This window comes from Hakea prostrata, chromosome 11 (genome assembly GCF_041222555.1).
Source record: "Hakea prostrata isolate BN-2017 chromosome 11, UWA_Hpros_2, whole genome shotgun sequence".
Taxonomy (NCBI): Eukaryota; Viridiplantae; Streptophyta; class Magnoliopsida; order Proteales; family Proteaceae; genus Hakea; species Hakea prostrata.
Window position 1 is genome coordinate 21,400,240 of NC_142610.1, and position 23,336 is coordinate 21,423,575.

Sequence of the window (23,336 nt, forward strand, 5' to 3'; positions counted from 1 at the left end):
TGGAACCTCCTCAGAGCCCCTTCCCCTCCCCCTGGCCCCCGTTGGTCTGGTTCAAAGATCATATCCCCCGCCATTCACTTACCCTATGGAGAGCCCTTATGCTTGCCCTTCCCACCCAAGCCTTCCTCATTAGCCGTCACATCCCTGCTAACCCAAATTGTACCCTTTGTTGGTGTGACCATGAAGACATTGACCACCTCTTTTTCCTTTGCCCTTTCTCCAATTCCCTTTGGAGAAAAGCCCTTGCCTCAATTTGGCCTTGTTCGCGACGCTCCTTTGGATTTGTTAGGGATTGGTTTTGGATTTTGAGGAATTTCTCAGGTTCTTCCATATGTGACCGAATTGGTAAGCTAGTCTTCAGTGCTTCTATTCATCACCTTTGGTGGGAGCGCAACCTTAGAAGATGGACCTCCAAATCCCGTTCTATTGATATGATTTGGAAAGCCATGTATTTTGATGTTTCTGCTAGAGTTTCTTCTATCCCCCATCCGCCGATAGATGACACTCCAAGGAACAGGCTCATTGTTGTATCATGGGGTCTCACTTCCTCCTTCTAGTCTCCCCTTTTGAGGCTTTTGTTGTATTCCTTTGTTTTATATTATATTATTCATTCATCCAAAAAAAAAAAAAAAGTCCCGAAATAAGCCTTAGCATATTCATCATTGTCACTCCCTGTGAAAGCAGAATAGTGATATGTTAGATTGTCTTCTTTCATATTCAGAGTATGATCAGCATTACGCTGTTTACCCAATAGTCACCGTTGATGTATTCCTTGAAGTTGCCCTTCTTTAATAGCAGGGAGGTCGACTGTTCAACTCCTGGGAGTACAAAATGAAAATTTTCCCTAATTATTGTCCCTCAAAATCATGTGTTACGTGCATAGTTCAAGAGCTCGTTTCGTTTCGGTGTTTTGATCAGATAGTGACCTGTTTTTTTACTAATGCCTTTGTGATTAATGAAGAATGATGAAATTTTGATGTTGTAAAGCCTTAAAGGTGAATGTCTGGCTTTTCTTGACAATGATGAATGACAACAACAACAACAACAATAAGCCTTGTCCCAACTAAATGGGGTCGGCTACATGGATTCTTGCCTTCCAATCAGTTCTGTTTGAGGCCATGCTAGATACTAGGCCTAAGCTATGCATATCCTTTCTCACCACTTCTCTTAAGGTTATCTTAGGTCTACCCCTAGCTCTTCTAGTTCCTTCAATTTGGATTATATCACTTCCATATACAGGGGCATTTATAGGTTTTCGTTGAACGTGTCTGTACCGCCTCAAACGACTTTCTCGAAGCTTATCACTTATGGGAGCTACTCCCAAACCAACTCTAATATGATCATTCCTTATCTTATCCATCCTAGTTTTGCCACTCATCCATCTTAGCATCCTCATTTTTGCCACACTGAGTTTATCTATACGATTCTTTTTAACAGCCCAACACTCTGCACCGTACATTATAGCTGGTCAAACAACGGTCCTATAAAATTTTTCTTTAAGCTTTAATGGAATACGCCGATCACACAAGACCCCGGACGCACCTCTCCACTTCATGCATCCTATTTTAATTCTTTGGGAAACAACTTCCTCTAAATCATCTCTTTTACTTATGATTGAACCTAGGTACCTAAAACATTCACTCTGAGGAATCTCCTTATCATCAAGTATCGCCACCTCATCATCTACCCGATCATGACTAAAGTTACAAACTAGATATTCTGTCTTCGTTCTACTTAGTTTAAAGCCTTTTGATTCCAAAGCTGCTCTCCATGATTCTAATTTGGTATTAATCCCCACTCGAGTCTCATCAATCAATACAATATCATCAGCAAAAAACGTACACCAAGGGACCTCATCTTGAATGTCTTTGGTTAATTCATCCATTACAAGTGCAAATAGATATGGGCTTAAAGTTGATCCTTGATGTAGTCCAACTGTAATTGACAATGATGAATGAGTTTGGGGATATTTGGGTCCGAGGACTTCCACTCTGTTTTGCAGCAATACTCATGCTAGAAACTTTCTCCCACTCAAGGGTGCTGTTGGATTGGCAAGAATAAGTCAAAAAAATTTCCTTTTGTATAAAAATTCCTTGTCCTTTAAAATGACCTTAAATGCTTGAGCAGCGCACTAAATATCTGTTGTATTCTGAGATCTTTATGTCTTGAATTTCAAGTTTCCTTTCTAGTTTCACTAGTTTCAGCCATGTGGTTCCCATATTCCTACTACTTGATTCTCTTTTGGAAGTTTGAAGTCCTATGCTTTCTTAGGCAAGACAAGGCATTGATAAATAAAAACATGGGTCCATCAAAATTTCGAAAGGGCTTCTATTCTTCTCACTTCCTACCTGTGATACTCTCCCTTCAAAAGCCTTACAATTTTCAAATCAAATTGGACATTTTAAGAAGCTTATAGCTGACTGGCAGAGAGCATTCCATTGACCACCGATTTTAGAGCTAGGGTTTATTGAATGAATCCCCTAAAATCAAGGGTTCGCCCTGAATCTTCCAACAAATAAGTCTAATATACTATGGGATGTTTGTGGATCTCTAAACAAGTTGTGGGAGGATCTTAAGATTGTTATGGGTTGTTCTGATATAGATGTATTGTATGGAAACTGGAAAGACAAGGAGAAAAAATTTGGATCCCATGGGTTGACAGGAAAACGTTAGGGTTTTATCAAATCCCTATGGGATGGTTTTGAGATATCCAAAATCACCCAAGGGTTGAAGAAACTAGAGGGGTTTGATCTTGGGGAGGTATTGGGTTACTATGAGCTTGATCTTTGAGGGTAGGAATACTTCTTGGTAAGATCTCTTCTTTTCTTTCCCTTTTTATTTTCTTGTTTCAGTGTGGCAAGTCAGAGAGGGGTTGGGAGGATTGCCAAATGGGGGAAAGAGGGGGAAGGGGATGCGGCAAGGTAGAAGGGCAGCGGGGGATGGGTTCATGTGAGTTGCAGGGGGTAGGGGAGGGTGCTGCCAAGGGTGCGACAGCAGGGGGGTTTCTGGGTTACGCAAACAGGGGAACGGGGGGGGGTGGGGTTGTGTGATGGGTTTGGGAGGTGAGGGATTGGGCTGGGGTTGGTGCAATTGAAAGGGAAAGGGTGGGGAGGACTGCGGTGGGGGCTGGAGGAGGGGGGAAGGGGATGGGGTTGTTGATACTTGTTCTACTGCTGTAGAAAGAGAAGGCTTGCCGATTTGTTGAAGAGGGCTGCTTCAACATGAATCAAGATTCTTCAATCCCCCGTGGCCCTCCCAAAGAGAACCATGACCTTTTTCCCCCAAACAATACTCAATTTTTATTAAATGCAGACTACAGTTTACAACTATAGACTAGATTATTTATAGCCTTACATAAAAAAGAAAGAACTTAACTCATAGTGGGAGACTCTAATTGGACTCAACTCAAACTTAGAAGCCAACTTAACTGGGGTTTCCTTTATAACTTAGGATATCCGGTTTACAATTAGTCTCATTGGCCTGGTTCGCCCCATCTTCTTTGGGTCCTGCTCTTATTGCTTTTTCAATGCTCTTTAATCTTGCTTTATTTCTGCTATGTTGTAAGCGTGTTGTTGGTTTAATACAATTATTTATTCATCCAAAAAAAATAACCACACAAACTAAAGGAACTCTCTTGAAATAAAAGACTTATCTATAAGAGTCCTACTTTAAAGAAAGACTCCTAAGGATTCAAGAACTCAACTCACAAATTAAACCAAGACTTCTAAACAAAACAGTACTCCGAAAATTAAGAATGAAATTCTGAAATTAAATTCCAGCAGATAATTAGGGCTGAAATTGTCCATATTCTCCCTCTTTAAGTGTTTGGCCAGCCCTAGGTGTGCCACTTTGGAGTGGCCTTGGGGCCCACTCCAGGGTTTCAGCCAAGGGGGGAACCCTTGTTCACATCAGAAGAACCAGTGCATATTGCAGGCAGGGGACATAAAAGAGAGATCTACTCTCCCACAAAGCTCCCTAAAGAGACACACCTTCCAAAATCCTAAGGAAATCCTCCAGTGGGAACAATGGACAACTAATTGAAAATTACCCTGATATGGATATGCAGGGAATTAAATTAAATCACTGCCATACTGATTTATCTGTCCATATCAACCCAGTAGAGTCATGGAACATTACAACTTGTGTTTGTGTTTATGCATTTGTGTCTCAATGCAATCCTTGTGTGTTTGGTTTTAAGTTTTAACATTCTTTCTTGATGGGATCTTTGTGTTTTTCTTTTAGCATTTATATCTGAATAGATTCTTTTTGTTATTTTCATGTATCTTGTACATAGACAATGTATAGTAATTTAATTATGTTGCTAATTTACTTCGTCATTTTCTTCAGAGGGTGAACAAATGCCTTCAGGATGCCTGCAATAATTCTTTACAGACATCCTGCCATGAATTCATTGATTGTGGACATGGGGAGAAAATTGCAAATTTAATGAACAATCCTGAATGGAGTAGTTGGGTGAACAATACCGATGCGATTGCCTGTTTTGACACTACTAATGGCCCCTTCAGTTATGGGATTTACAGCCAAGCTGTTTCTCTAACTACAATACCAAGCATTATCACGAGATATGTGTACTCTGTATTTTGGGGTTTCCAGGTACTCATCTTATTTCACTTTAGATTTGTTGTCCTGTTTATCTCATTTGTTACTAAGGTTGTTTTTTGGTAATTATCTTCAACAATAATTTATCTACACCACATATTACTCGAGGATAACCTTCTGATACATTTCATCTGTATGAGATTGGAAGATTATAGGACATAGTTTTTCTAGTTCAGTGACCATATAGAAAGGTTGACCTATTTGTGCCCAATGAACTGCAAGGATAGATGTCTGATTGTTCATTAATTGATATGAGTAATTATTATTATTATTATTTCTTAATTCTTTGTGCTGTTGGCATGTTTCCTTCTGTTGTCTGTTGGTTGAACCATTACCATGATTTTAAGCTGTGGAAACAATTTAGACAGTTGCTCAGATCTTTATAAATATTCAAGGTACAAGCAAAATTTCAATCCAGAGATGCTGTTCCGGCATTTCTCTCATTTTGCTTTGATAGTCGTGTATTAAGAGATTTGGATATTTTTTTCTTCTTCTTCTTCCTTGTATGGTTTCATGAATTAAAATAAGAATGATTCTGTTATGAATATAGGACAAACGAATCAATTGACTGTAGCATTTGGACCCACTACCTTCACATCTAGAACCTTGCCCTGGCAGTTTCCTGATCCGAAATGTGTTAATGGCTTGAGAAATTCTGACTTGTGTCAGAGTGACACAGGCAGCCTTTATTTATAATAATAGTATGCCGGACAAAAATGAGAAACTTCGAATGTGGGATCATTACAGATTATATCCTAGAGACAATTCTACCCTTATGAATATTATCTGTATTACAATTCTCCCCCGCAAGTTGGCGCATAGATATTTATCATGCCCAACTTGCTAGTAATATTGTCAAAAACTTCTGTGCTTAGACTCTTTGTAAACACATCAGCCCTTTGGTTGTAAGATGAAACAAAGGAAATATGAATCGGTCTAGACTCAAGCTTCTCCTTGATGTGAGCCAGTATCTAAGCATACTTAGTGTCAAGACCAACCAAAAAATCATAGACACGGAGTTTTCCTCCCACTTTTGACAAGCAACAATTTCAGCAGCACAAGTTGGAGTGAGCAACAGTAGAAGTCTAATGTCCCATAATACCCATGTTGAGTATTGTATTACTGGGCAAGAGTTAACTCTCTCTATAGTAATTGATGGATTTTCATCGGATCTCAAAGAACTGATCATCGTTCCCAACATCTGAGTAAGTGTCTTTAAACTTTTCATATGGTGGCAGCATCAGGAAGGAGAAGATAACTTTCAGCGATACTAGATTCAATAAAATCGACTAATTGAGTTAAAAAATTAAAAAAAAAAAAAAAAAAAAAAAAAAAACAAAAAAAACATAACTAAGCATTCATTTATTTCCCTCTTGTCTTTATGCCGAACCTAGTAGAGGGATTCACAAAAGTACCATGAAGATGACTTGTTAGTCCACGAGCAACCACTGCAAGAGCAACCGAGCGAGACTGTCAAAGGTAATAGTCCCATCGAGTTTAATAGAGGTCATCTGGAATGGTGAGAAATTGTGTTCTTGAGAAACTAGAGTGTCCATCATTCTGGAGGAACTAGAAGTGTCAGAGGTGATTGAATTAGAGGTCATCGCACGTAATTAGGGAAACAACTAATAAAAAAATAAAAAAATAAAAATCACAACATGCATGGGATAACAAGCGCTTGTAGAAGAAAGTGCTCACCACCAAGGAAAAGGAGCCATAGGAGGGAGGCCGAAGGCCAAAAAGACTCTACAAGCGGTGGTGGTGAGAGAGGAGGCAGTAGGGTGGCGAGAGCTTAGGAGGATCATTGGCGCAGGGTGATGCCCTAGTTGCCTCGTAGAAGGTGAAAGGGTGTTCGGGGTTGGAGATTGCAGGGCCTAGGGACCTCGCAGTGAGGAGGCGATGGCCCGGGGGCTTGCAATGGTGGCGGCGGTGTCCTAGGCCACCAGATTGGCTAGCGATGGGTCTAGAACAAGGGGTGGAGAGAGAGAGAGAGAGAGAGAGAGAGAGAGAGAGAGAGAGAGAGAGAGAGAGAGAGAGGGAGAGAAGTTGCGATAGGAGCTTGTTGAAAGAAACGATTGTAGTAGAATGGCTTTTTGATCCATGATCTCAAGCCCTTTATTTATAATAAAGTGGAAAGTAGACTATTACAAGGAATAGAAGTTTACATGAATGCAAACTCTAATTTAACTCCTATACAAACTCTTATTACACTCCTAATAGAATCCAACACTCCCCCTCAAGTTGAGGCATGGATATCACACATGTCTAACTTGACCAAAAAAGTATAAAACATCTGTCCAGGTAAACATCTGCAATTTGATCTTCAAACTTATAGATTACGTCTGCCTTATAGACTTCCATTTGATTTTGTCCTCATCTTTACTGCAACTTTATGTCTCCAAGGAAGAACGCCCAAGTAAAAAAGTAAAATCTTCAAATGTTGAGAAGACTAAATTTCTGCACAAATCTGAGGGAAAATATATTTTTGGGGTAACAATAGCTAGGGTAAAACAGCCAAAGTGAAAGTTTTGATTTGTAGCAATGTTAGATCTTTAAAGGGAAAGTTTGCCAAGGGACAAGTCCAAAGGTAGGGGAAAATTTGTCAAGATAAGTGACAATCTCCAAAGGTAATAGAGATCAAGTTCTGCAAAGGTCAAACGACAAGTCTTTTGCAAGGTTAGATCTCCGAAGGGAAGATGTCAAGTTAAGGGGCAAATCTCCGGGGTTAACAGAGATCAAGTTACTGCACGTCAAAAAGATAGCTCTATAGCAATGTTAGATCTCCAAAGTGGAAGATTGCGAAGGTAAGGGACAAACTTTCAAAGGTAACAAAGATCAAATTCTACATAAGGAAGTCTACATGAAAGGCTTTGAATCGTAGACATCTTCAATCTCCCCCTCACGTGTAGCGTTACACGTGGGAAGATAATAACAAAGGAAATTCCAATGGGGAAACTTGGAAAGGAAGAAATTGTAATGGTAAGATAAAAGTATCAGGAAAACAAATCTAGAGAAAATGACAAAATTTGAAAGGAGGTTGACCGAGCCTACGGTGCCACTGATGAAGGTCTGATATTACCGAATGGACCGGATTAGAAGATGTAGTCAAAGCAGAAGTAGATCCTCCAATCGGCTCGAGCAAATAAAGTCCATTTACCACGACCAATCTCCTTCCCCAGATCTGAAGTAGCTAGGTAGGAGTTGGTAGGGGTAGTAGAGGAAGCGATGGTCGAGGCTGTACCGGCGTGAGAAGACTGCATAATACGTCGTGAGTAGCGAACTCCTCCTTCGAAAAACCAACGTTTGCGAGAGGGTGTGGTGGAAAGCGTATCAGAAAGATTAGCCTTTTGTTTTCCCTGTCTTTGTGCTCGATTTTGCTCAAAATCAGCCGGCTTCCCATGCAGTTTCCAACAATTTTCCTTGGTATGATATGGTTTGTGACAGTGCTCACACTTAACAACTGATTTCTCCATAATAGGAGTATGAAGCATGACTAATCGACGACTTTCCTCACACTGAACAAGAGCATAAGACTGTTCTAGTGTAGGAAAGGGAGAACGACTTAAGACTTGCACTCTGATCTGATCGTACTCCACGTTCAAACCTGCCAAGAAGTCATATACTCGAATCTTATAAATGTACTTCTTATATGTTGCCACATCATCTGGATTAGTGGGGTGATAATCCCCATAATGATCCAACTCTTGCCAAAGAGATCGCAACTCAGCATAATAGTGGGCCACAGTTAGTTCCTTTTGGGTAGTCTCATGAAGCTTCTTTCGTAACTCATAAACCTGTGCATCATTCCCCAACTGTCCATATGTTTCAGTAGTAGCCTTCCAGATTTGGCTGCAGTATCAAGTAATAGGTAACCCCGGGCAATATTTGGATGCATGGAATTCAAAAGGAATGACATAATAAGAGAGTCGTTTGATATCCATTTATCCTGTAAAACACCTGCGGTAGTGGGTTTGATAGTAGTGCCCGTAATGTATCCAACTAGTCCTCTTCCAGCAATAGTCAGGTAAGCAGATCGAGACCAGATCAAGTAATTTGTGCCGTCAAATCTTACCGAAAGAGAATGAAAAGTGGAAAAATATTCGGATCCAGTGGGAGCAGTAGTATCATCAATAGTTGTCATGTTGACAAAATTATCTCAGATTCTTGAGTCTTCACCCTTTGAAGTATGTAAACGTCGCAGAATGCAATAGCCAAACAACTCAGACAATTTTTCTCCCTTTTTTTGGGGAAAATTATAGATATGCCCCTATAAAATTGGAAATTACAAATAAGTCCCTGGAATTTTGGAAAATGATAATAAGGCCCCTAAAATTGCAAATTACGCATAAGTCCCTGTAGTTATGCTAATTTACTAATAGGTCATTGAGAGAATTCAAATTTTCAAAATAACCCCTCCTTTTAATTCGATAGATTGACGGTAAGTTAAAGTACCACAAAACATAAACTCAACAGCGATTCAATCTCGATCTATCACAGGGACTTTGGCAACGAAACTGAGACTTAAACACCAGAAATTGCGAGAAAAATTAGAGGAAAACTCACTGGTAGGCGCAGGAAGCAGATGCAGTAGTAGCAGAGTGTTTTTGTCTGCTGTTTCGACTCCTCTTTTTCTGTCGATTGCACAGGAAGCAGCGGCAGTAACGTAGTAAACTGGAAGCATTAGAAGCAGCTGTGGCAACAGGAAGCAGCAGCGGCGGTAATAGGGAGCGAGATTCTTCTTCTCTTCTTTTTTTTTTCTTTGGTCGATGGCGGAAGCAAGGATTAAGCAGATCTCTGTTAGGTGCGATGGGATGTTGCAGATGAAGAAGAAGAAGCTTAGTTGCAGCGGTGATTGTTCTTCTCTTCTTCTTTATATATTTTTTTTTGGTCTTCGAAGTTTGCAACAGAAAAGATCGTGCACTGAAGAACAAGAAGAAAAAAAAAAACTAATCGTAGTAACTGAAGAACGATGGTTTCGATGGGTTTGAAAGAGAGAAAAAAATTCTAATCGAATTTAGGCTCTGTTGCCATGTTGAAAGAAACGATTGTAGTAGAATGGCTTTTTGATCCATGATCTCAAGCCCTTTATTTATAATAAAGTGGAAAATAGACTATTACAAGGAATAGAAGTTTACATGAATGCAAACTCTAATTTAACTCCTATACAAACTCTTATTAGACTCCTAATAGAATCCAACTGAGCTCTAGGCTTCTTTAGAAAATTTCCAAAGTCGTGGCTCAATACTATGGCTTTGATACCATGTTGAATGGTCTAAGAAAATCTGACTGCAGAGTGACACAACCTACCTTTATTTATTTATTTTTATGAATGAATTAGTTATTAACCAAAAGCCTCAAAAGGGTATAAGAATGTACAAGGGGATAGAGAGGGGGCCAAGCAGTCATAGTCTGTTAAGCGGTGAGAGAGAGGAATCCAAAGCTTGGAAGACAACAATGGTTCTATTCCTTGGGGTATCCACAACTAGGGGGGTGGGAGAGACTACGGAGCCTAGAAGAAACATGAAAGCAAATGGCTTTCCCAATCACGTTCACCAGTCTAGACTTGGAGGTCCTTTTTCTCATTTTCTGCTCCCACCAAAGGTGAGAAATCAACTCATTGAGCACCAACTTGCCTGTCGTATCACAAATAGTGGGACCTGCTAAGTGTCTCAAGAACTAGGACCTATCCCGAGAAAAACCAAAGAGCGCTTAGAGCGAGGCCAAATAGTAATAATGGCTTTTGCTTTGCTAGGAGCAAGAGAAGGGCATAGGAAGATGAGATGTTCTACATCTTCGGGGTTGCCAACAAGGGATATAATTGGGACTAACATTGTGGTGTTTGTGTGAAAGGAGGGATTGGGTGGGGAGGCAATGAGAGAGGCTCTTCAAGAGTTAAAGGCATGGCGGGTGATGTTGCTTCTTAACCTAACCAGGGGTTGCCAAGTGATTGTGGGAGAGGTGGATTGAACAAGGTTCCACGTGGAGGAGGAGGTGATGGAGCCTGAGGGGGAAGGTAACTAAATGGTACAGGCGGCCTTTATTTATAGTAATAATAATATGGCAGTCAAAAAAAAAGAAGAGAAAGTCCTGATGTGGGATTATTACATAAAATATCCTAGAGACAATTCTACCCTTATGAATATTATCTGTATTACAAAATGGGATTGTGGCAATATATTACTGCTTATTTAATGCATTTTTCCCTGCTTTTTATCGCCTTTTTTGCACAAGTATGAAGAACAGTATTGTGAAACTGCATGTAAAAAGGTCTTTAATAGAACAGAAGTAAAAGATGAGTTTGTTCGGAAAAGAAGTTATGCATCTAACACAGACTGGAACTCCATTGAATTGCAAGACCAAATTTGGAAAAGGATTTCCTCTCCTATAAACTCCACATGAAGTGGAAGAAATGGTAGATTGTGTAACATTTTCTTCTTGACAGGGTATATTCACCTTTTTTTATATATGCTGTGCCATGTAAACCAGATTCTTTTAATTGTAAGAACTGTTTGAGTTGTGGACTACAAATTTGAATCACTCTAAATATCTTTTCCATATACTTAGATTAGGTGACTTCTACATTGTTTTTTTTGTTCAAAATTAGCGTCTGTGTTAGCATTTCAATCAAGTAATTGTGCATGCTCTTAAAGGCTTTATGATGTTTCCCTTGTGGTGAAACTTGCATAGCAAATCAGTACTTTGGCTGGAAATCTAGTTCCTAGTTACTTTGTATGGGAAGTTCTTTTCACAATGGGCATCATCGGACTTGGGCTCTTGCTGTTTGCTTTACTCATTGGAAACATGCAGAACTTTCTCCAAGCTCTTGGAAAGAGGTAAAACAAGTTTCCAATTTCTTGTCTTCATTTTTTTGTTACCTTGTACCACGTCTGTGAATATTTTATGCTGTAGAAATATGTGGACGCATGTTAACTGGAAATTTTTTTGTACTTATTTTCGTATTAGAAATTAGAAAGAGGGAAAATATAGAACAGGCAATCTCTTGAAACCCAATTGGGGGAAAGGAGATTACATAAAAAAGGGCATTCCCTTTTTGCCCTTGCCTTATCTTCTAAAATTCCCCCTTAAGCTGGAGAATAAACATTAAACACTCCCAGCTTGTTACAAATATAACTCATTCTTTTAGTGCCCAAAGACTTGTAAATAATTCAGCCAACTGTTCTCCAGTTCTAGCATGACAGGTGGAGCAAGACTTCTTGTAGCTTCTCATGAACAAAGTGACAGTCTGCTTTAATATGTTCTGTATGCTTGTGAAAATAGGATTTGATGCTATGTGAATAGTAGCCTGATAATCACACCACATTGTTGGATTCTATTATTCTAATAGGAGTCTATAAGAGTTTGTATAGGAGTTAAATTAGAGTTTGCATTCATGTAAACTTCTATTCCTTGTAATAGACTACTTTCCACTTAATTATAAATAGAGGGCTTGAGATCATGGATCAATAAGCCATTCTACTACAATCGTTTATTTCAACATGGCATCAGAGCCTAAATTCGATTGATATTCTTCAATTTTTTTCATTAAAACCCATCGCAAGAATTTTCTGCAACTGTAATACCGTCGTAGAGTTCTTTCTTCTGCAACAATTGCAGAATTTTTTCTACAACCATCGCAGGTTTTTTTCTGCAACTATCGCAGAAACTCAAATTCAGAAATTTTCTTCACTTATCGATCTCCAAAACCAAAAGGAGGGAAAGGAAAGAAGAAGAGAAGAGGAACCCTGCTGATACCACCGCTGCTACAGCCGTTGCTATCATCAAGAACCCTGCTGCTACCATCGCTGCTACTAGTGCTGCTCTCATCGCTGCTTCCGCCATCGACCAAAGAAAAAGAAAAAGAAAAAGAAAGGAAGAGAAAGAATCGATCTGCTTCTAGCTTCCAGGGACTGAGTTGTTTTCCATAATTTGCTTTCACCATCACCTCTGCCTCTCTTTGATTTGCGATCTGTTTTAAGCCAGGGATGATGATGAAATCCTTTAAGCCCATCGCTTCAATAAACCAGACCAGTCCTTTAGCCGAACTGGATTTTTCTCTTTTTCAAATTCCCAAACCAAATTTAGACCATATTTTGGTTCTCTTTGACCAAATCATATTATTATTTTTTTTTCATTCTCTTCTTCTAATCTACGATTCTGTTAAGAAAAAAAAAAAGAAAAAAAAAGGAGAAAAAGGTAGATCTGTTTGGGTTGTTTGGCTATTGCATTCTGCGACATTTCTGTTACTTCGAAAGGGTGAAGACTGAAGAACTGCAGATAATTTTGTCAACATGACAACTATTGATGGTATAGCCTTGACCACTACTTCCTCTACTACCCATACCAACACCTACCTTGCTACTTCAGGTAAAACCTTTACAAGCTTTCAAGCTTCTTCAGTTTCTACTCCTTGGATCATTGATACAGGAGCTACAAATCATATGACAGGTTTATCCTCCTCTTTCTTACAATATTCTCCAACTCTGGAAATGATAAAGTTCGAATTGCTGATGGCTCCTATTCTTCCATTGCTGAAAAAGGGACCATTCAACATTCTCCATCATTTTCTTTGTCTAAGGTTTTACATGTTCCCTTTTTCTCTACTAACTTGCTCTCTATCAATAGTCTTACACATGACATGAATTGTAAAGTGATTTTTTTCCCATCTTACTGTGTCTTCCAGGATCTGGTCACGGGGAAGGAGATTGGACGTGGTAAACTAGACAATGGACTTTATTTGCTCGAGCCGATTGGAGAATCTACGTCTGCTTTGACTACATCTTCTAATTCGGTCGATTCGGTAATATCAGACCTTCATCAGTGGCACCGTAGGCTAGGTCACCCCCTCTAGGAACTCTTAAGAAAATATTTCCTAATTTGGTCTCTTCTTATAATGAAAATAATTTTTTGTGTGAAGCCTGCATTTTTTCAAAACAGACTCGTTCTACTTATTTACCTTCTCTTCATAATAGAAAACCTATTCCTTTTGTGCTAATTCATACTGATGTGTGGGGTCCCTGCCGACGTGTGTCTATTATTGGGCATAGTTACTTTGTTACTTTTATTGATTGTCACTCTCGTTCTATATGCATTTATCTTTTAAAACAAAAAAATGAGGTTTTTCGATGTTTTCGTGACTTTCGTAATATGATTAAAACTCAGTTCAATGCCACTGTAAAGATCCTTCGCAGTAACAATGGCACAGAGTATATTAATGGTGAATTTCAAAGATATCTCTTTGATTCTGGCATAATACATCAGACCAGTTGCGTTGATACGGCTGCATAAAATGGGGTTGCCGAAAGGAAGAATCGGCATCTCTTAGAGATAGCCCGTTCCATTATGATTTCTATGAATGTCCCTGACTAATATTGGAGTGACGCTATTCTCACTGCTACTTACCTTATGAATAGGATGCCCAGTAGGATACTTGGTTTTAAATGTCCTAATGAGATTCTTCAGGGAGCCTCTTCTTTTGTTATTCTCCCAAAGGTTTTTGGATGTGTGTGTTATGCTAGAATCACAGCCCACCAGAGTAAGCTAGCTCCCTGCAGCCTATGCTGCATATTTTTGGGGTATTCTGCTACTCAAAAAGGGTACAATGTTATCATCCTCCTTCCAGGAAAACCATTGTATCCATGGATGTAATTTTTCATAAGTTTTGCCCTTACTATACACCTCTCCAGGGGGAGGGTCCTTGAGGAGAGGTGTTCTTTCCAACTCTAGATCTTCCTATCACACACCAACACAACTTAAGAGTCCCAGAAGAGTTTCCTGACCAGGGGGAGACTTCGGCCAGTATACCTGAGGACTCGAATCCTCCCCCTTCGATTTCTGAACCATGTGAAGAACCTAGCCAGGGGGAAACCACTCCTGTGAGACACACTGTTGGGGTCTTTCAAAACCAGATTGACCAGAATAAGGAGGTGCAGACTTATCAGAGGAAGAAATACAACCGGCTAAAGCAGGTGGAGAAAGGTGATACGTTACCACTTCAGTCTCCCCGCTCCGTAATCAGATTCTATTGAGGTATCTTCTTCCGATCTTCCTATTGTTGTTAGAAAAGGGGTCAGATCTTGTACTCAACATCCCATAGCTAAATTTGTTTCTTATAACTCTTTGTCTGACTCCTACCGTGCTTTTATATCCTCTCTGTCATCTGTATCTGTTCCTAAAAGTTGGCAGGAAGCCTATGCTGATAAGAGATGGAAGGAAGCTATGATAGAGGAAATGTAGGCAATGAAGAAAACTGACACTTGGGAGCTGATTACACTTCCTCTAGAAAAAAAAACCAGTGGGCTGCAAATGGGTATTTGTGGTTAAACAAAATATGGATGGATCAGTCAACAAGTTGAAAGCTAGACTAGTTGCAAAGGGGTTTACCCAAACCTATGGGATTGATTATCAGGAGACCTTTGCCCCTGTTGCGAAACTAAATACTGTCAGAGTTATGTTGTTAGTAGCTGTGAACAAACATTGGAACTTGCACCAACTAGACGTAAAGAATGCCTTCTTACATGGGGAGTTAGCAGAAGAGGTCTATATGGAAATCCCATATGGTTTTTCCAATGACAATACTGCAGGGAAAGTCTGTCGGTTGAAGAGGTCAATATATGGGTTAAAACAGTCTCCTAGATGTTGGTTTGGACGCCTTCTGAAGGCAATGACTTCTATTGGGTAAAAGCAAAGCAATGCTGATCATACACTATTTGTCAAGAAGTCAGGTACTAACATCACACTTCTCATTGTTTATGTAGACGATATTGTCATCATAGGGAATGATGGTGAAGAAATTCAAAAGTTGAAAGACTTTCTTGGCAGAGAATTTGAAATTAAAGATTTAGGGAAGTTACAGTATTTCTTTGGGATTGAGGTGGCTCGATCAAATAAAGGTATATTCCTATCCCAAAGAAAGTATGTCCTAGATCTATTATCAGAAGTGGGAATGTTGAGTGTGTAAACTAGTTGATACCCCTATTGAAGCTGGAGCTAAACTTAAAGAAAAAGAGGGAGAACCAGTGGACAAAGGAAGATACCAAAGGCTGGTAGGGAAGCTTATTTACTTGTCCCACACTAGGCCAGACATCGCTTATGCTGTAGGGATAGTGAGCCAATTCATGCATGATCCATATTTAGCTCATATAAAGGCTGTTAGCAGAATACTACAGTATTTGAAGGGAACTCCTGGAAAAGGAATACTTCTATCACCCACCGATAATCTAAAAGTAGAAGCATACATTGATGCAGACTGGGCTGGATCTCCAGACAGGAAGTCAATTTCAGGTTACTGTACCTTTGTTGGAGGTAATCTAGTTACTTGGAGAAGTAAGAACAGAATGTGGTAGCTTTATCTAGTACCGAAGCTGAATATAGAGCTATGGTTCGTGGAGTTTGTGAGCTACTATGGTTGAAAGGCTTGCTGCAAGATATTGGAGTCCAAGTTCCAAACCCTATGATGTTATATTGTGACAACAAGTATGCTATTAGTATTGCTAATAATCCAGTGCAACATGATCAAACTAAGCACATTGAAATTGACAGGTTTTTTGTCATAGGAAAGTTGGAACAAGGGCTTATCTGCATGCCTTTTGTATGATCTGGAGACCAAGTAGCAAATGTTTTCACTAAGGGTTTGAAAGAAAGAGATTTCCTTCCTATTGTAGGCAAGTTGGGCATGACTAATATCTATGCCTCAACTTGAGGGGGAGTGTTGGATTCTATTAGGAGTCTAATAAGAGTTTGTATAGGAGTTAAATTAGAGTTTGCATTCATGTAAACTTCTATTCCTTGTAATAGTTTACTTTCCACTTAATTATAAATAGAGGGCTTGAGATCATGGATCAATAAGCCATTCTACTACAATCGTTTATTTCAACATAGGTGAGTTGTGATCAAAGTCCCTAAGAAACTGCCTAATCCATATCAGCTCAAAAGTAACAAGTGCTACGGCTCAATACTCTGACTTTGCACTGGATCGAGCAAGCGCTATCTGCTTCTTGCTCTTCCAGGACACAATGTTTCCTCCAAGCAGGTACAGTAGCCTGTGATTGATCTTCTATTAATTGGTGATCCAGCCCAATCAGCATTTTAAATATCCCTCAACTTTTTTGTGACCATGATCTACGTAGAAGAGTTTACCACCAGGGGCTCTCGTAAGATGCCTCAATATGGGTAACTGCATTCAGTGAGTCATCGGGGTACTAGACAGAAATTGACTCGCAACACTTACAGGAAAGGCAATGTCAGGTCGAGTCATTGCCAAATAATTCAGTTTTCTAACAAGCCTTGAGTACTTTTCTCATTTTCTGGATCATCAAGACTCAAGAGCAACTCCATCTTTAGGCATAAGTTTTATATTCAGATTCACTGGGGTATCCAAAAGTTTAGAACTGAAAATCCCTGTTGCTAACATTAAATCAATCACATATGGTATGACCCCTGTTCTTTTAATTAGATCAAGAGCAGAGAAGTAGGAGAAAGATATCTGAGAATAATAAGAAAGCACAGCAGTTGTTGCAAGCCAAGAAAGGGCCACCTGCGATTAAATGATTTTTCTAGTCGCAGGCCCCTGTTTTATAACACTTTATTTATGATAAGAGGTTATTTTCTGCCCCTGTTTTAATGACAGCAGAAATAAATGAAATAAAATAAGAATCAACCTTAAACTTAATAAAAAAAGGAACCTAGGAAAAAACTGCCCTTCCTATTGCCGATAGGAGTTGGAAGTCCTGGCTGTCACAAACTTTGACAACATATGAAAGATCCCTTTCTTAGATTGAGCCATTTCTGTACCCGAAAATACCTTAGTCTTCCCAAGTCGTTGATCTGAAACTGTTTTTGCAAATAAGTTCAATGCATCAATACCGGCTGAGTAATCTCTAGCGATGACAAAATATCGTCCACATCCACAAGAAATGTCTTCTTTGTAATACAATGATGGAAAAACACTAGTGATTACTCTCACAGCGGGTCAAACCAGAATCTGTAACAACAGAAGTAAATTGATTAAACCATGCCCGTTGTGACTGATTTAGCCCATAAAATGATTTGTTCAGTTGCTAAATCCTGAAATCTTTCCTATTTCCCTTTTTGCTTATCTTCTAACAGTCATAATTTATAACCAGACACATACCTTGGCAAGAAAAAGTAATGTAATATTGGATATCATGGATAAGCGTTCTACCATTAAAAATGTCCAAAGAGTAACTCTACTGATGACAGGCAGCCTTCCTTATTCACTGAGGAACCTCGTTTCATTCATAACTCATAAGAATGAAACTCAAACAATGAGGATGTGTTAATTGTGATGCTTTCTACTGATTTAGATTTTCTTTTTAAATCCTTGCACTGATTATCAGTTTATCATTGTCCACTCACGCATCCCTTCAGGCGATTAGATATGCAACTTCGGCGTCGTGATGTTGAGCAGTGGATGAAGCATCGGCGCTTGCCCGAAGAATTAAGAAGGTAAAACCATTTACTCTATGCTTCTTTTCTTTAGTTCTCTTTTCATATTACATGTTATTATATTTTCTCATCATAATTCACTCTCTAATTTCCCAGAGAGAAAAATCTGTGTCACATAAAGGAGTCATTTACTAAACAAATCAACATGTGATATTATATTTTGTAGTTCTGGCCATTATGTTTTTCTTTCCTTTTCTTTTTTCCCTTCTGGATTAGAGGCAGGTGAAACCCTTCCCCTGGTGTCTTGTTTCATCAGTTTGTGTATGAGATGCAGGTCATTCCAAGGAGTGAAAGACTAACTATATATAATTGGAGTGTGTCTGGGTTATCTTTTAGAGAGGCTGCAAAAAGGCAGTTTTTGCGGTAAACATGGATTAAGAAGGGCTGGACAACCATTTTATCTCATCTGTAATTTTCTTCTGTTGAATTTTGTACAGTTGCCACCCTTTGGGATAGAACTAAATCTCAGTTGAAACTGACCAAGAGTTGCAAGTTGTCATGGTTCCGTGGAAACCCGAGATGAAATATGGGTGGAATTGAAAAATTCCCTGGTTTCGACAATATTTTGCAGGTTTCAAAGTTTAGATTTAGTCCAGCCTCCACCTTTCATGGTATGCATCTCCGTCCACTCCCTTTAGTGTCCAATTCATATATACATTTGACCTCAAGAAAAATAGCAGAATACTGGCAGAGCAGGAAGTATTATCTTTAAATTTGGGAAGTAGGAAGAGACATTCAGGTTGTTTGGAGAATCTGTCATAAGCAAGATTTTCAGATGCAAAAGCTGGTAGTGGAATTTATCATAATTGTTTTTCATTGCAGGATGTTCAGTAACTTACTGACTTCAAAACGGAATGCAAGTTTTTGTCTCACAATGTGATCATGTGGTTTATGTAATCAGGTCCTTTAGGCCTGCTCTACCGTTCTTTTATGGGGTTGAGAGGCTTCAGTAGAGGGGAGGGGTCTGGGATCAGTGGCATTTGTTTTCCCCCTTCTGTGGAGGTTCTTTGCTCAGTTATTTTCCTTCTCTCTTCTTTCTGTTAGTTACTTCCTCAAAATATCTGCAGGTCAGAAAAATAAGTTGATACCATGAATAGCTGCTATTTTTGAAGAACTTCGAAATCATATGATACTTTGGTTTAGAGGTTAAATTCTGCAAGATAGCATTTTAAGATCATTCTGAAGTTTTCACATATTACATGTTGGCCAATGTGGAGTTCTTCATTTCCTTGTGCAAGAATATGAATTTTGTTTATATTTCTGCATCAACATGCCATCTTTCTATTTTTTTTTCTTTTCCAATGCAAATCCTTCTCTGCACCAAAAAGCAATTCCTCTCCAGCCTATTTTGGAAATTGACTTGATTGGGGGCATTCAGCTAATGTGAAACTGTTTAATTTTAAATCTGTCTATAGATATGGATACTCTGTCTTACAATTACTTTTATTCACAAGAAATACAATGATATTTGGATAATAAGAAACTTGCTATATAATGTAGGAAAGTAAGAGCATCAGAAAGGTTCAATTGGTCTGTTACACGAGGTGTGGATGAAGAAGTGCTAATGAAAGATCTTCCGGAGGACCTCCAGAGAGAAATTCGTCGTCATCTTCTTAAATTTATCAAGAAAGTAAGTACTAGGAGCTGTTCTACCATATGAATAGGCCAAAGACCATTCTGAATCTTCCTTTCTTTTTTTGGAACTGATATTTGGCATCTTTTTTTTTTTTTTTTTTTTTTCCTGTAACTTTCATTTGCGTTTGTATTTCCTTTGGTAGGTACTAGCATTTCACTGGGGTTCGATTTTGGAAAGACCTCATATCAATCTTTTTGACTTCTTAAGAATGACTCTGTTTGGTCCATTTCTCCCCATGTGAATCCCTCTTGGATTTGGTGCAAAGTTCTTCTGATCTGTCACTTTGTCCTCTCAGCTACCTCGATTAAGGTAGCAGACAGATCCACTTCCTGGCTTAACACCTGGCAACCGCGCACTCCACTCTATAACCTCCTAGGGATCCATACTGTCTACTCCTCACATATGACATATCGCCAAATCTGCTTTGCTTTCAAGCTTCATTTCCTGTGGTTACTGAATCCCTTCCCTCTGCCCCTTACCCTTGCTTCACCCAAGTCTTGGAATCTTACCCCTACCTTTCCCCAAATCCCTAGCTTTCAGAAAAGATCACCCAGCTCCCTCCACCTCTAGCCCTTATGTTCTCAATCAGCTTGTGACCTAACACCACCACTCCCCTGCTTTCCCTCGGTATCCCCTTGTTTAGTTCAAAGGTCACATCCCTAGCCACAACTTGAGTGTTTGGAGACTCCTTAATTACCTTCCCACCTAAAGGAGACTAGGAGAGATCCCTACTAGAACCATCCCCACATATGAGACTTCCCATTACTTTCTATCTTGCTCATGGCATCTTTTTACATTGTCTCACTTTCTTTACTTTATTAACATCACATACTTTATGTCATTTACGTGGCATCATTCATTTCTAATCTATGGAGATATCTTTTCATCCTCCACCCAATATGCATTTGATTAACATTTTTTATAACAATGTGAATACATGTTTCATTGTAACATTCATTCAGCTCTGCTCTTATATTTCTCTACCAACATACATTCATTAACACTTTCATTTGACGACACTTTTGTATCATTTATCAATTAATTCATACATGTATATAGCAGTGCTTATAGTACAACTAATGATACAAATGCATTAACAGCATATATGCTATTCCTTCACTTTCATAAAAATAAACTGAATCATTAAAATTTAAGACACTATATTACTTCATACAACAAAACTAGTCTGCTTCTTTCACATCCATAACATTTACCATACACACCATAGAGGTATACCACAAGAAAAATATGTTTCTCTCACATCCATATTCTTCTGCAAAAATACAGTCTATCACGCTGTTTACATTTAATTATAAAATATTACTTTCTTGTTCACCTCACATCATCATACTCATACATCTATGGCTGTGTTGGTAAACAATAACCAGTCATTCCAATATACAAATACATACAGCCTTGTACATATGAATCACTTGTGTAATACTTCTTAAGGTTAAAGACTGCAATACCGACCAGGGTTTTAATCAACCAATTTGGTCAAATCCAGTGACTGTTAGGAACTTGGCATGTAATAGGCTGGTCAAAACTGGTCGAAACTTTTGAAGCTTGTTGAAGCTTGTCAAACTACCAAAACTGTGTTGGTTGAAGATAGTTAAAATTGGTCAAAACTTTGTATTAATCGATCGAAACTATCAAAATTTCCAAAATGTTGTCAAAACATATTAAAACCAGTTGAAACCTGGAAGTTTTAGAGTACAAAAATAACTCATCTTGATTTTGCACGAAACCAAGACAACTTGTAGATTTCAACAGCTTTTGACCGAAATTTAATCAATGATTACTTCTACATTAGTTTAGCTTCCTATGTATGCATGTAAGCACTCATTTAAGAAACTGGAGAAGCCCTTCAATTTCCTTTCCTTTAATTCAGGATTCCAAGGTGCACATTATTTCTTAACGACAGCGATTCCAATTAAAATTGATTCTGCTCCATTACATACTCCTACCTGAAACCAGTTACTAGAATTGGATGGTAGCTTCAACCATTACCTTATTTACATTGGGTGCTGTGTTTTATCTTTTTTTCATTTAAAATATTTTTGCCACTATTGCAGCTCATAACCTTTAATCTGACATTTGGATCCATAATTTACCTTGTTTTGCATTTAATCTCACAATTTCTTTAATAATTGATTGGCAGGTCCGCATTTTTTCCCTAATAGAGGATCCAATCTTAGATTCCATCCGTGAGAGAATAAGGCAAAACATATACATACAAGGAAGCAATGTTCTAAACATTGGAGAACCAGTTGAGAAGATGGTCTTTATTGTACGGGGTAAAATGGTTAGCACTGGAGAAGATTGTAATAGAGTTCCGTTGTCTGAAGGGGATGTTTGTGGCGAAGAACTACTCACATGGTGCCTTGAGCACTCTTCGATGAACAAAGGTAACAAATCTGTTCATTAAAATTGGTGCCACAAGGCCCACAATGTATGTATATGTCATTACTTTGGGTCGATTTCGGGGACACCCCTGTTTTAGGCCTAAAGCCACAAACACACCAAAAATGTTCACAATTTCAACCTCCCTTGTGACATTCAACACCATAAACTTACAAGTTGAAATGTCCACTTTACCCCGTTAACTGTATTACATAAAACTTAAAATTTCCGTTTCAATACTCTCTCTCTCTCTCTCTCTGAGCTTCGAAGCAGGGAGTAGGTATTAAGTCGTTGAAGAAGCTGGGAAGCGAGAGAACCAGTGGGTTTTTACAGTGTTAGAAGCCCTGAAACCAGCTTTTAAGGATATACAGAATAAGCACACAATTGACCTAGCAGGGGTTTCTGGCTAGCAATTTTCTGAAGATTACATTGGAAGATTGTCAGAGTTATGCTGTCTCTGATACTTCCTCTACCAGAATTGCTACAGAGCCCGCAGTCTTTCCTCTTGAAAAAGCCCAAAACTACAGTCTCTGCTGTTCCAGTTACATATCTTCCTCATGGCTTGTCCCCCCCCCTCCGTGTCTCTGTTGTTTCTCCCCTCTGAGGCATCCTAGCGTGAGATATCAAAGCAGTATGTTTTTCAGGGGTGCTGTGGATGAAAAATTCCCTGTAATAGAGATAATTCCCTGTAATAGAGATTTTTTTCTCACAAATCCGACGAAACAAATATCTCTCTTCCATAGGTCCTGAAGTAGCTTAATCTGCAGTTTGCCCAGGTTTCATGGAGGATCCTTACAAACTTAGCATATCGTCTACAACCTCCACCACTGGTTTGTCCCCTTTGTCACCCTGCACATTGTCTCATGACCATGGGTCTACATCATGAAGATCGGACCTTGATTGCGAGTAAATCCTAGTGGGTCAAGGAAGATTATATATATATATGTTGGTGTTTGATCAAAATATCAATTACCTAAAATGAATTATATAATTCACTTTTTACATTGCATATTATCCAAACCAAACTTGAAAAGTTTCATCTTTTTAACTAAAACAACTTATATTAGCCGTTAGGTGTATCTTAGTTATTGAATTTGAACCTACAAAAAAGATGTTTTAATTATTTTAATATGTAACTATTTGGTATTTGTTATTGTTATTAGTAATTGTAGTAATGCAATTATTGTAGTAATTATTTGTCTAGGTACAATAC

General features: G+C 38.8%; 1 protein-coding gene across 1 annotated transcript in view; it reads left to right on the forward strand.

Annotated features, from left to right (window-relative positions):
* LOC149000830 (putative cyclic nucleotide-gated ion channel 20, chloroplastic) overlaps positions 1-23,336 on the forward strand; it is an 89,187-nt gene that overhangs the window by 43,805 nt on the left and 22,046 nt on the right. Inside the window, exons 7-11 of the mRNA XM_089139402.1 lie at positions 4,348-4,614; positions 11,308-11,453; positions 18,007-18,084; positions 19,585-19,714; positions 21,882-22,128. Coding sequence (XP_088995528.1) covers positions 4,348-4,614; positions 11,308-11,453; positions 18,007-18,084; positions 19,585-19,714; positions 21,882-22,128 — 868 coding nt within the window. The remainder of the gene's footprint in view (positions 1-4,347; positions 4,615-11,307; positions 11,454-18,006; positions 18,085-19,584; positions 19,715-21,881; positions 22,129-23,336) is intronic.